We start from the raw sequence: 13,354 nt of genomic DNA on the forward strand, positions 1-13,354 counted from the left end.
TCAACATAGTCAGAAAGAAATCAGGTTAGTCTTACACAAAATTTTTAAGAAGTGATTTGTCTGTATTCTTCACCTGCATCTAAAAACCTCTCATTAGTAACAGTGATTCTCATCTGACTTTCTATAAATTAGCTGTTAATCAGCTTGGTTTCAGGGGTTATTAACTTGAACCCATGAGTTAATCTCAGGGGTTTCATAATCTCTATAAAATTGTTAGTCAAAATGAATGTGCATATATATTTTTCAGAGGAGAGTTTCTACAGCTTTTGACAGATTCTCTTAAGATGATGAACAACCAAAAAAGTTGAAAAATAATGTTTTAAGAATTGTACCTTGTTTCTGGCAGTAGCTTTCAGAGTGCAAAAGATTTCTTGGCTTGATCTCCAAGAGATCTGATTCAGTTGATCTAAGAGCCAGGAACCTGCATTATTATAAAAAGCACTTCGACAGATCATGATGCAAATGGATCTTGACAGAAAAAAATGATACTAAAAACCTACAGAGTAAAATTTAGCTTCCTCAATGATGCCTTCATGGTATCTGTCTCTAACCAATCTTTCTAGTCTTACCTTATTTCTCCATTACTCACACTGTCCTACAAACACAATAATCATTCTTCCACTCATTTATTCCAGCATGAAAAAAATAACTGTTGGTTTCCTTATAGGGACCCTGTGCTGTATTTCAAAGATCTGATGGCTGACAAACACTCTAGTCACAAGAAATGACCAGCATTTCTTCACATTGTATGTCTGCCTCCTTCACCAGGTATGTGCCTATTCATCTTGTGAAACCCAGTGTAAATGGTAACTACTTGTGCAATCATTCTAGATCCTTTGGGACAGGTTTAGTTTGTTTTCTCAGTGAGTCCCGAGCATTTTTTTTAACACCTTAAATATATTGTGGTGCGATTATTTGTTTTGCTTTCTGGTCTATGTGCTTCTCCTGGTCAGGAACCATGTAGTACCTCTAACATACCCATGTTTCCCTCCACTTCCAGGGAAACATTCTCAAACATCATGTTTTCCTCCCTCCCAAGATGTGCATTTTAGTGAGGTACTCTTGAAACCCCAAATTCCTTTAAAGAAGCAAAGGAGTCCCATGGCCAGAATCCTAAGCATGGTGGCACACTGCTGGGCCAGAGACTTCAGTGAGGAAATCATTAAATTCAGCAGCACACTAGCTCTCCGAGAAGAGTCTATTGTTACCCAGAATGGTAGGGATATATCCAGGCATTGGCCTCCAGCAACAAGAATGAGCTTCAGCTCAGAGTGAATATTGTAACCTACTCCAGAATGAGCTCTCCTATCAGACAATCTAAAAGATACTGTCAGTGGTGGAGTCACTGGAATTTTACTATTTTTGGAAAGAAACTAGAGAGAAAAACAGAGTCTATCTAAAGTTGGTTTTATTCTTAAAGTCATTCAAAAAATCTACAAGTAGTAGTGAAATAAATAAGGCAGCATTCTCTGAATCTTGAATCTAGTGACCACAGTGAGGATCAGGCCAGGAGAGAGCATTCCTGATAAAGCAAATTCACTTGATAATACCTGAACCAATGCCTAAACTTCTATTAGTGCAGCAGCTATTCATAAAGGATTTCTTTCAGAGCTAAGAATAACATGTGTGTACACACACACACACACATAGGTGGTAGTTGGTGGTTTAGTACCTTAGTCATGTCCGAGTCTCTTGTGACTCCATGGACTGAAACCCGCTAGGCTCCTCTGTCCATGGGATTCTCCATGCAAGAAGACTGGAGTGGGTTGCCATTTCCCTCTCCAGAGAATCTTCCTGATCCAAAGTGAAGCCTGGTCTCCTGCATTGCAGGCAGATTCTTTACTGCTGAACCATAAGACCTGACTTTTTTTCTCCAAATGAGTACCTAAATTTATTGATGAGCTTTATATATTTGAAGTACTTTATATATCTCTAAGAATAAGTCACCCTCCAAGTAATTTGTATATCCTCATTACTTTTATTCTATGTATGCTGTGAAATTTATAACATTTTTTAATGTTGTAAAAGCATACTTCAAATTAGTAGAAATATCATTTGTTTATATTTTCTTCCAAAGCATATAATTTTTAAATTTAGGCATCTTTCAGATTATTCATCTTTTTTCACTCTGAAGCTACTTCCTTGCCTCACGTGTTGAGACACTGGATTTCCAGGCTTCGTATGTATGCATTTACACTTATAAAGATGAAAAGACATGGACACAGATCACTTGAGTACAAGATATGAGGGTGGTCTCAAATGTGTGTTGAAATTGACATCCACAGTTTTCCTTACCTGTGCATCTAAGAGATCACAATCTGGAAGGTCAGTAGACTGAATCAAAAAGCTAAATATGGTTCCACTTTTTAAACTAGACATGCACTCAAAGTGGAACACACTTAAAAAATGGAATATTTCACATAAAAATTCTGATTTTTGGTTCTTCTTGAAACTGTCAGAAATCCTGGCAGCCCAGGGCCCACCTTCCTACATGGCCACAGTCAGTGGAGTTGTGAAGCTGCTATGACAGCCAGGGAATCTTCAGGCCATCCCAATATCCCTTAGTATTTCTTAGAGCCTGCGGTACTTTCATGTTTTTAATTCCCCTTCTTAAAACAGTATTTTTAATGTCTGAAAAAGTGGATATTTACAATATTCACTCAGACTGCTGCTCCAGTATCTCCAATAATCCCCAAAGACTGAAAGATTTATGCCTGATTGACTACAGCATCTTCATCGGCTAAAGAGTTGATACACCAGCTGTACAGCATCTTCATCGGGTAAAGAGTTGACATACCAGCTGATGAGAATGGGGACCTCACAGAGATGCTCTGCATCTTCCTTTCCAGGGGAGCCTCGGGGTGCTGGGCAAACATATACATAGGAAGTCCTGGGGCCCTTCTCTTCCACTTTCCTTCAGAATTTTTCAGATGACCAGGGGCAGGTTCTCCTAAAGATAGCTCTATCTAGGGAAACGTGTTAATCTACTGCCGGCCAGGTACCATTCTCTATGGCAGTGGTTCTCAAACCTTAGCAAGCTTCAGAATCACCTGGAAAGTTTGTTAAAAATGCAGAGTTCTGAGCTCCACCCCTGGAGTTTCTGATTTGGTACAGGATGGAACCGAAGAATCTGAATTTCCACCAAGTTATCCAGGGAAGCTGATGCTATTATTTGGGGGACCTCAGTCTGAGATGCATTTGCCTGCAGATATCTACAGAGAATTTTTCAGATGGTTTCTGGATGCTGTAAATGCCAGATTTGTGCAGAAAGGTCAATAAACAGCATTTTGGGATATATCTTAACAAACTTCTTGATGGCATTCACTGGGGAGAAGCTGAATCCTTGGCAAATTTTGAAGAATTATTAGAATCATACCCATACTGCCATCTCTATGTTATTATCCCCCTATTTCCTACTACCCATGGTCATCTATGGACTATATGGTATTATGACAGAGAACAAACAAATAAGAGACAGTACTTGGATTATTATAATTTGCCTTTTGCAACTAAGAGACCATTTCTTTGGATGCTTTTTAAAATTGAAAAGAATCTTTGAAACCACACGATGGCAGTGTAATCACATGAGTGACTGTCTCAAGGTGCCTGAATTGGGCTTTTGAACCTAAGTCTACATTAATATATAATTCCGAAAGCTAAGCATCTGCAATTTTGGCTTAACAGCTATTGGCCCATAAAGTGTAAATGACAAGTTGTAGTTGGATACCTCTACAAAAACCCTCAGTCAGAGCTTTCAGTATTTTTACAATGCCTCAGACAGAATACAGTTTTCACCCCCTCTGCTGTTTCAGTGTGGCAACAACTTCACAAGAACAAGCAACAGATCATTTCATGCATGAGCTATGTAACAAATTCAATCCAAAATAACTCCTGCTTTAGTTTAGCAAATTACTGTGTGATAGCAAATTCGTTTCTAGACTTTAATCATCTTTGAAAAGTGAATTTATTTTTTCTCTAGCATTGCTTAATTTTAGATATTTACATGCCTATAAACTTCTTCCAAGCAAGTAAAATGGAACTTTTTCTAGATTTGTTTACTAAAGCATCTACTCAGAGCTTTGCTTTCTATGGTGATATTTTAAGGTGGCATTAAGTCTTTGGTGCATTTTAATTTGGCTGGTTGGGTAGTAATCTGTACTTTATAATCTACACCCCATTATCATATCAGATGTACAGCAGTTTTAGAACAGGATCTTGTTGAAGTGAAAGACATAATCCACTGTTTCAATCCCTGTCCTGTCGCAAAATATTCTGTACTGTCAGTAGAAATGGCAGGTATCTGGTATGGGGAGGTGGGAAGAGGAAAGGTTGATTTAATATTAAATATTAAAAAATGCTCCTTTATTTGCCTCTTGATACAGTGCTCAGGTCAGCTGAGCAATTAAAATATTTAAATAAGACCATTGCAAATGTCAGTAGATATGGGTGTCAGCAGATGGGACAAAAGACCCTACAAACTTCCCAAGCACACAGGGTTCAGTTCTAGTTTGATGACAGCAGTCTGTCTTTGCCAAAGATTATAGGACTTAAAAAATAGCAGCAACCAGACAGAAGTGGGGAAGAAGGAAACAATACCTTTTCACAAACTGTCCTTATCCATCCTCCTGAACACATGCAGACTTTCCTGACCAACCACGGACACCCTGATTCTGGTTTTGGATGCTGCCCGTACATTGTGGATCAAAGGTTCCCTCAGGGCATTACAAATTAGATAAAATACTCTCTGGGAAATATACTGTGAAAGAGATTTCCCCAAATGCAGAGATCTGAAGGGGAAGGTGTATTAACCTACAAAAAGAGAAAACCCAGTGTCTAAGATCATCTCCCCAAATGCAGACAGAAGTCATTAAAATATTATTTTGAGGATGTAGCTATTGCTCTGATGTGGGTACCAGGTGCTGCACTTTATTGCCACGTGGATCAGGTGTAATGGGAGCTCAGAGAGCCCACCAGTGCTTTTGTGCTTCACAGCACAGCAATAGCATCCAGTTTCAGAGGTTACAACTCCCCAGGGCCTCACTGCAATTGATGGGCTGCACAGTGTTCAGAATTTCTTATTTGCCCCATGTCATCTGGGTTTTTAACCTTCTTTCCTAGTTGAGCTATTCCATATTCAGCTAGCTTGTTTTGCATTGGTGTCCAATTTATTCTCTTCCAGAATCTCAAATCGAGATCGTCCACTTATAGTAGGATAGATATTAAGATTTGAAAAATTACACTCTGCAAGACAATTGGCCTCATGCATACATTCAGCCATACAGAGCCAGGCTTTTATGTGGCAGGTATTATTATCCCCACTCTGGATATAAAAAGAAAAGTAACTTGTCTATGGATTAGACAGTTACTAACTGGCAGTGCTGGGATTCTTATGCAGGCTGGTTCGGTAACTCTAAAGTCTGTGTTCTTAATCATTAACAGAGATGGAAAGACTTATCAGTCATTACACTTCCTACTTTCAAAACAGCTATTCCTTCTTCCCACTTCACTCCTCCACTGTGATGACTAAAGAGGAACAAATTATCTATTTTTTGGTTCAAGCATTTATTATAGGCAGTTTCTAAAAAGCAAACTCCACGTGAATGCTACGTATTTTTAATTCTGACACATATGTTAACATTTAAAGAACATTCCATGTAATATTTATATGCATAATACATATTGGCATATGATGTTGGACAGTTATGATTTTATCAAAGTGAACTTATTAGGAGTACTATATGAGCTATCATTCTTTTTGACAATTCAATCAGGCTTCAAAATTCAAAAGAAGTTTAACTTGCCTCATTGATTGACTTATTCATTATTTATACCCTATTTCAAAAAAAGGATTTAAAAAACTTGCACAAAAAGGAAAGACCCACAAAATAGAATCATTAAAGCAAGGATGAAAGAAAAAAGACCATGCAATAAAAAGGACAAAATTTTTAGATTAAAGAAAATTATTGTAATCAGACATACTTTATCCATGAGTTTTTAGATAGTAAAATCAAATAAGCAAATAAAAATATAGCTCTCTGATTAAAAAATAATATTTTTTAAATAAAAGACAGATATTTTTTAATATTAAAATTATGTTTTGGCTTGTGTGTGTGGTGTGGGGTAAGAGTGAAGATTCTTTTTTAAAAAACTTCCTATATGAATATTCAAAGGGCTTCTCTGGTGGCTCAGACAGTAAAGAATCTGCCTGCAATGCAGGAGACTCAGGTTTGATCCCTGGGTCAGGAAGATCTCCTGGAGAAGGGAATGGTTACCCTCTCCAGTAGAAATATTCAAGGGATCCAATGCTGTTTACTGAAAAGTCCAGTACATGCCAACTGCACTGTGGGGTGATTTTTATGATAATCAATTAATTCTGTATGAAAGGGTCATTTTTCTGGACTTTTATTATGTTCCATTGGCCTACCAATTCAGTTCCGTTCAGTTGCTCAGTCGTGTCCAACTCTTTGCCACCCCATGGACTGCAGTATGCCAGGCCTCTCTGTCCATCACCAACTCCTGGAGTTTACTCAAACTCATGTCCATTGAGACAGTGATGCCATCCAAACATCTCATCTTCTGTCATCCCCTTCTCCTCCCTCTTTCAATCTTTCCCAGCATCAGGGTCTTTTCCAATGAGTCAGTTCTTTGCATCAGGTGGCCAAAGTATTGGAGTTTCAGCCTCAGCATCAGTCCTTCCAATGAACACTCAGGACTGGTCTCCTTTAGGATGGACTGGTTAGATCTCCTTGCAGTCCAAGGGACTCTCAAGAGTCTTCTCTAACACCACAGTTCAAAAGAATCAATTCTTTGGTGTTCAGCTTTCTTTAGAGTCCAACTCTCACATCCATACATGACCACTGGAAAAACCATAGCCTTGACTAGACGGACCTTTGTTGGCAAAGTAATGTTTCTGCTTTTTAATATGCTCTCTAGATTGGTTATAACTTTTCTTCCAAGGAGTAAGCATTTTTTAATTTCATGGCTGCAGTCACCATCTGCAGTGATTTTGGAGCCCCCAAAAAATAAAGTCTGACACTGTTTCCACTGTTTCCCCATCTATTTGCCATGAAGTGATGGGACTGGATGCCATTGTCTTAGTTGTCTGAATGTTGAGCTTTAAGCCAACTTTTTCACTCTCCTCTTTCACTTTCATCAAGAGGCTCTTTAGTTCTTCTTCACTTTCTGCCATTAGGGTGGTGTCACCTGCATATCTGAGGTTATTGATATTTCTCCCGGCAATCTTGATTCTAGCTTATGCTTCATTCATTGGTCTATTCATCTATATCTAAACCAATACTATTTTATCTAATTACTATTCCTATAACTAGTAATGAAAGTTCTCTAATTCTATTCCTATTCTTCAAGATTGTCTTGGTTCTTCTTAGATCTTTACTTTCCCCAGTAAATTTTAGATCCAGCTTCTCAATTCCAAAAATAACTGGAGGGATTTTGATTTTGATTGAGTTAACACTATCAATCACTTTGGGTTGAATCTCCCAGTCCATGGCCAGAGTATATGCCTCCATTACTTAGTTCTTTTAAAATTTATTTCAATGATATTTTGTAGTTTTAAGTTAGAGGCATTATAATAGCTTGCATATAATTTATTTTTTACATTTGATATTCTCTAATGCAATTATAAACTGACTCTTTTAAAATATTCATTTTTTATTTGTTTGTTTTTTGGATACAGAAATACAATTAGTCTCTTCATTGATATAATATCCAGGTGACCTTTGTAAATTTACTTATTAGTTCCAACAGTATGCAGTTCATGAGGCGTCCTAAGCACGTGATCACATCATGCAGGAATAGTGGCAGTTTTAAGTCTCTCTTTCTAGTCCGTCTTTTTCTTGCCTTATTACAATGGACGAGACCTCAAGTGCAATGCTGTGAAGAAGTGGTGGCAGCAGCATCTCTGTTTTGGATTTCTAATCTTAAGAGGATGGTTTTAGCCTTTTACCACTAAGTATGTTTGCTATATTTATTTTTATGGATTTTAAAAAAATTCAGACTTAAGTTCGTTTCCTCATTTTCTAAGACTATGTCTGTGAATATATGTATGAATATGTGTATATGTTTCATTATAATGAGCGATGAATTTTTCACATGCTTTTCTGAATCTATTAACATATATAATTGTGTCCTATTTTCCCCTAATCCAATGGTGCACCAGAGAGATGATTATTAATTGTAAAACTACCTTTGAATGCTTGTTACAAAACCTCTTGGGGAAAAAAATAGTATGTTTTATATATTGCTAGATGGATTGTAGATTTAAATTTGAAAGATAAGACAGCAAAGTTTTTAGGGAAAATATAAGCAAATATATGTAAGAGCTTGAGTAGGCAAAGTATTATTAAACAACTCTCCAAAAGTTAAACACAAAGAAAAAAGAAAAAAAGTGATGAAAATTTCAACCATATTAAAATTAAGAATCTCTACTCATTGAAGGAAATAAGTATTAACAGAGTTAAACTGTATGCAATGTGGGAAAAGATATTTGTAATATGCGTGATTATGAAGGACTGTACAAAACCAGCCATAACAGAGAATATGGATTCACAAAAGAAAAACTTCAAATCACAATATGTATATGAAAAAAGAATAAATATCATTAACTATCAGAGGGGGTCAAATTAAAATCATAATGAGACACCATTAAACACCCCCTAGAATTGATAAAATGAAAAGTACACACAATATCAAGTGTTATCAAGGGTGGAGCACGTAGAGTATTGCTTATAAAACAATAGTTTGACAAGCACTTGGGAAAAGTTTTTCTTGGTATCTATCTGATGTAGGAATTCCACTACTAGGTATTTATACTAGGTATAGACTGATAAAACACATGTAAAGGAATGTTCAAAGCAGTACTATTCCTTTTAGCCAAAAATGGAAAACGATTCCAATAACTACCACAGTAGCCAGCCTCTGAGACGGTATGCAATGTTCCTGCCTCCTGGTGTCCACATTCTTTTGCAGTCCACTCTCACACTGAAACCATCTGTGTAACCACAGAATACGGCAGAAGTGATAGTTTGTCACTTCTGAGATTCAGTTACCAAAGACTGCAGCTTCTCTCCTGGATTTTCCTGTCCCCTCCTCCTCCCCTATCACTCTCTTGGGAAAGCCAGCCACCATATCAGAAGAAATGCTATGAAGACATCTATATGAGGAGGAACTGAAGCCTTTTGCCAGTGGACACATAAATGAACTTGGGAGCAGTTTGCCTTAGTCAGTTCTTCAAAGACTGAACTTGGCTGGCAGCTTAAACAAAATCTCCTAAGAGACTCAGTCAAAATCCCCCAGTGGCATCACTCCCAGGTTCCTGATTCTCAGAAGCGATGTAAGAGAATGTTTGCACTTTTAAGGTGCAAGTTTGTTGCCAATTAGGAATAATCTATATGCAGAAATAGATAACTATATCCATCATCAATAATAAAACTGAAAATTATGGATCACTTATCAAATGAAACACTGAACAGCAATAAGAATGAACAAACTACAACTATATCCAACATTACAGATGAATCTCACAAATATGTTTATAAAAGAAACCAGATACTCAAAAGAGTATATACATCATTATTTAATTTGCATAAAGATCAAAAACCAGCTGGCAAAATGAATCTATAGTAACAGAAGTCAGTATACTTACTCTTCTATGAGGCATAAGGGGCTTCTATGAATTTTGACATTATATTTCATAATCTGAATATTGGTGACATGGACGTATTCATTTTGAAAAATGTGCCACCCTGAAAGCTTATGATTCATTCACTTTTCTATTGTATGTTAAAATTGCACAGGTTAGTTGGGATAAAGGAGGATGTATCATGGGAATTTCTGGATGAGTGTCTTTGAACGACGTACTGAACAACTGTCTGATGATAGTTTCTTAAAAGTACAGAATCACTTCATGTGTTGTCATTTCTTATACTGATTCTTGATTACAAAAATCAAGCACAAAATAGTGAATCATTGTAACATGAAGAAAACTCTCTATGGAATTGAATTAATAAGGTCCCAGTATATAGTTTTCTAATAATTAAATTTAATTCTGGGATAAGGTTAGCAGTGTTTCTCAAACTTTAATATGCATAAGAAATATCTAAGAGATTGACTTAGAAATGGGAGATACTTTGTTTCTATTCCCAGAGAGTCTGATTCAGCAGGACTGAGAAAGAGCCACTAATTTGTATTTTTAACAGATGTTCCAGTGAAACACTTTGTAAAATCCAAAATAAAACTGTACAGGTGTTTTTGCAAACCTTGGTATATACATTTCTAAATTCCAGATAGAAACCATGGTTTTAACCACACACACAGTATTCGATACTTTTTTCTAACTTCTATCAAAATGAGGGTAGACAAAATCAAAGCTTGAACATAAAAGCTTGTATTTTAAATTTCTTTGGAGAATAAAGATGATATGAACTAAAAAGAATCACATATACTTTGCTGATTCTGACATATAACTTCTTTTGCACGGGGTGACATGTATAAAATACATATATGTGATGCACAATAAAATGTCACTCTCATATGAACACCACCTCTCATATACACACATTGCGGCCCAAACGACAACTGAATCCTCAGATAAAAACGCCTACAAAAATGTTTATAAAGCAAACAGAACAATTTCCAACAAGATCACAGGGTTTCTTAGAAGTTTCTCTCTTCCTAGTTTGTGTCCCTCACTACAGTTCACAAATCTGCACTTGGTTGTGATGTGACTGTAGCTGACAGAACATGTGATTCTGACTTGGAGGGAAGAAAAAACAATAGCTCTCAGAGGACAGATATCCAAATAACCTGTTTTTATGCAAATACACTCATAACAAACAAAGCAAGGCAAGAGGTATCCTGAATATATGATATGTAGGCAGAATTATTTATAAACTGTATTATTGTGAGACTGCCCAAGAGGCATCAGCAAGTCTTTAAAGGTCCCTTATGATCACTGTTATAAGTACTGCTGGAAATAACATACAGCAGTAATAAACGATGGGTAGCTACAGAAGCAGGCATACCATTTACTTTACCAAACAGGGTTTATTTTTCCTCTGTAGTCTCCTCTTAATAATATGAGCCCCAAAGTGAGGTCTGTGTCTAGATTTATGAAGTAAGTGAAAACAGGGAGGTCTCGGGTCCTCATGCACACCAGTAACTCTGTAATCAAGCAACAACTTACTGGGAAGGGGATATGGCCACCTCTGTGCTTTGTACATTAGCTAGGCCTGTTGGTGCTCATTAAATTCTTAATGGGGATGATGACACTACAGCTGAAAGAAGATTATAAATGCAGCTACCCTAGGTGCAAAATTATGGGCCAGATTTCAAGCCCCCATTGCTGAGCCCTATGGATTTTTTATTAGAACGATCATATGAAGGGATTTATAAACAGGATTATTAACATCTTCCCTCTCTGTTGAAGCAGGTAACATCTCCCCTTCTGGGCAGTGAACTTTAGGGTAATCAGTAGTCAAGGTAGTGTCTCAAAGGGCCAAAGACTAGCAAGGATGCTAGCAAGCTGGCAGAAGTGGAATAGGAAATGTGTGTGTGTGTGTGTGTGTGTGTGTGTGTGTGTGCGTATACTTACAGATATATATAAAAACACATATATGTGCAAATATACATCTATATAAGGCCGTTAATGCACACACGCATATATATATAAACACTGCTGCTGCTAAGTCACTTCAGTCGTGTCCGACTCTGTGCGACCCCATAGACAGCAGCCCACCAGGCTCCCCCATCCCTGGGATTCTCCAGGCAAGAACACTGGAGTGGGTTGCCACTTCCTTCTCCAATGCATGAAAGTGAAAAGTGGAAGTGAAGTTGCTCAGTCGTGTCTGACCCTCAGCGACCCTATGGACTGCAGCCTTCCAGGCTCCTCCATCCACAGGATTTTCCAGGCAACAGTACTGGAGTGGGGTGCCATTGCCTTCTCTGATATATATAAACACACACACACACACACACACACACACACACACACACATATACATACATGAAAGAAAGAAGACGAAACACTTTCAGAACAAAATCAAAATTCCATTAGAGAAGTTATATCTATATTAAACTAAATATAGCAGAAATGTATTAACCAGTGCAAAACAGCAATCTGGAGCTACCTAGTTATTTTTCTCACATACTAACTTCACTGAAGGCTAGAGAGAATTTAACACCTCACATCTCACTTTTGACTGATGGAGAGTATCATGCATAAAAGAATGGGTGAGATGCAGTATATGAGGGGTTCTCAACACTGCCCCTCATAATCTGAGAAAGGAATGGTGGCTGGCCGATCATAAAAATCATCCCCAATTCACCTCCCATCCCTGAACCCCTGCCCTTGGCAATGTGACTTGCAGTTTCTCCCTTCGAGAGGTGAAGTTTTCTTCCCCATCCCTTGGACCTTGGCTGGCCTTGTTATTTGCTTTGGCCAGTGGACTACAGCAGAAGTGATGGTGTGCCAATTGTGAGATTAGACCTAAGAGGCCAGCTTGCACCAGCCAGAAATGGCTGCCCTGCCAGCTACCCACTGACACATAAGAGAGTCCAGCTGAGTCTGGCATTGTCTGAGAGCATGACTGCCCAGTCTATCTGTGGACTCTAAATAAATAATGAATAGTTATTGTTTTCTGTCATTAAATTATAAGGCAATGTGTGAAACAGCAGTAAGTACATAATCTTGCCCAGCATTATCATGAAGAAATTCCCTCTCTAAAGAAAAGCTATTTTTTGCATCCCTTTTTTGATCCTAGATTATAGCCACTATTATCATTTTTGCTATCTCATGTGAGGTACAGTTCAAAGTAACTCATACAATTATTACAATTAATGGCTTTAAAAATTCTGATTTCTGGTAAAGTGCTTTACCTAAATGGGAGGTCTGGCTCTAACCACAGAGACACTATTCTCTTGTCATTGACCCTTTGCATTAGAAATGGTAGTTCAAAGGAGCTGCAGCCAGTAGAGAAAAGCAGTGGGAAGATTAAAAGTGATCCTGGCATGGGGTAACTGGGGACCCAGATGAAAAGGGAGTTGCATCATGAATAGGCAAACTCTCTAGTAACCTTTTCATCCTCAATTGGCACTTTGAACTGAAATCAACCTCAAAAGCTCAGGATGAAATGCATTCAGAAAATGACAAGTATCTTTAAATCATCATGAACAGGTACCAAGTGGGACGTTGGTGCCAGGGTGCTCCTCTGTAAGCGAACAGAGACAAACATCCTAATATTCTTTCTTCCTAAAAAACAAATTCTAATTACTGAGCAGATTGTTCCCAGGCAAAGACATCTGAAACTAACCCAGTATCTAATCTATTACATATTTGAAT

General features: G+C 37.6%; 1 protein-coding gene across 1 annotated transcript in view; it reads right to left on the reverse strand.

The window, feature by feature from the left end:
- Positions 1-2,733: 2,733 nt before the first annotated feature.
- The window catches only part of LOC128052808 (EGF-like and EMI domain-containing protein 1), a 616,586-nt gene continuing 605,965 nt past the window's right edge, over positions 2,734-13,354 (reverse strand). The window contains 1 exon segment of the mRNA XM_052645370.1: positions 2,734-2,914. Coding sequence (XP_052501330.1) covers positions 2,734-2,914 — 181 coding nt within the window.

Source organism: Budorcas taxicolor, chromosome 1 (assembly GCF_023091745.1).
Source record: "Budorcas taxicolor isolate Tak-1 chromosome 1, Takin1.1, whole genome shotgun sequence".
Taxonomy (NCBI): Eukaryota; Metazoa; Chordata; class Mammalia; order Artiodactyla; family Bovidae; genus Budorcas; species Budorcas taxicolor.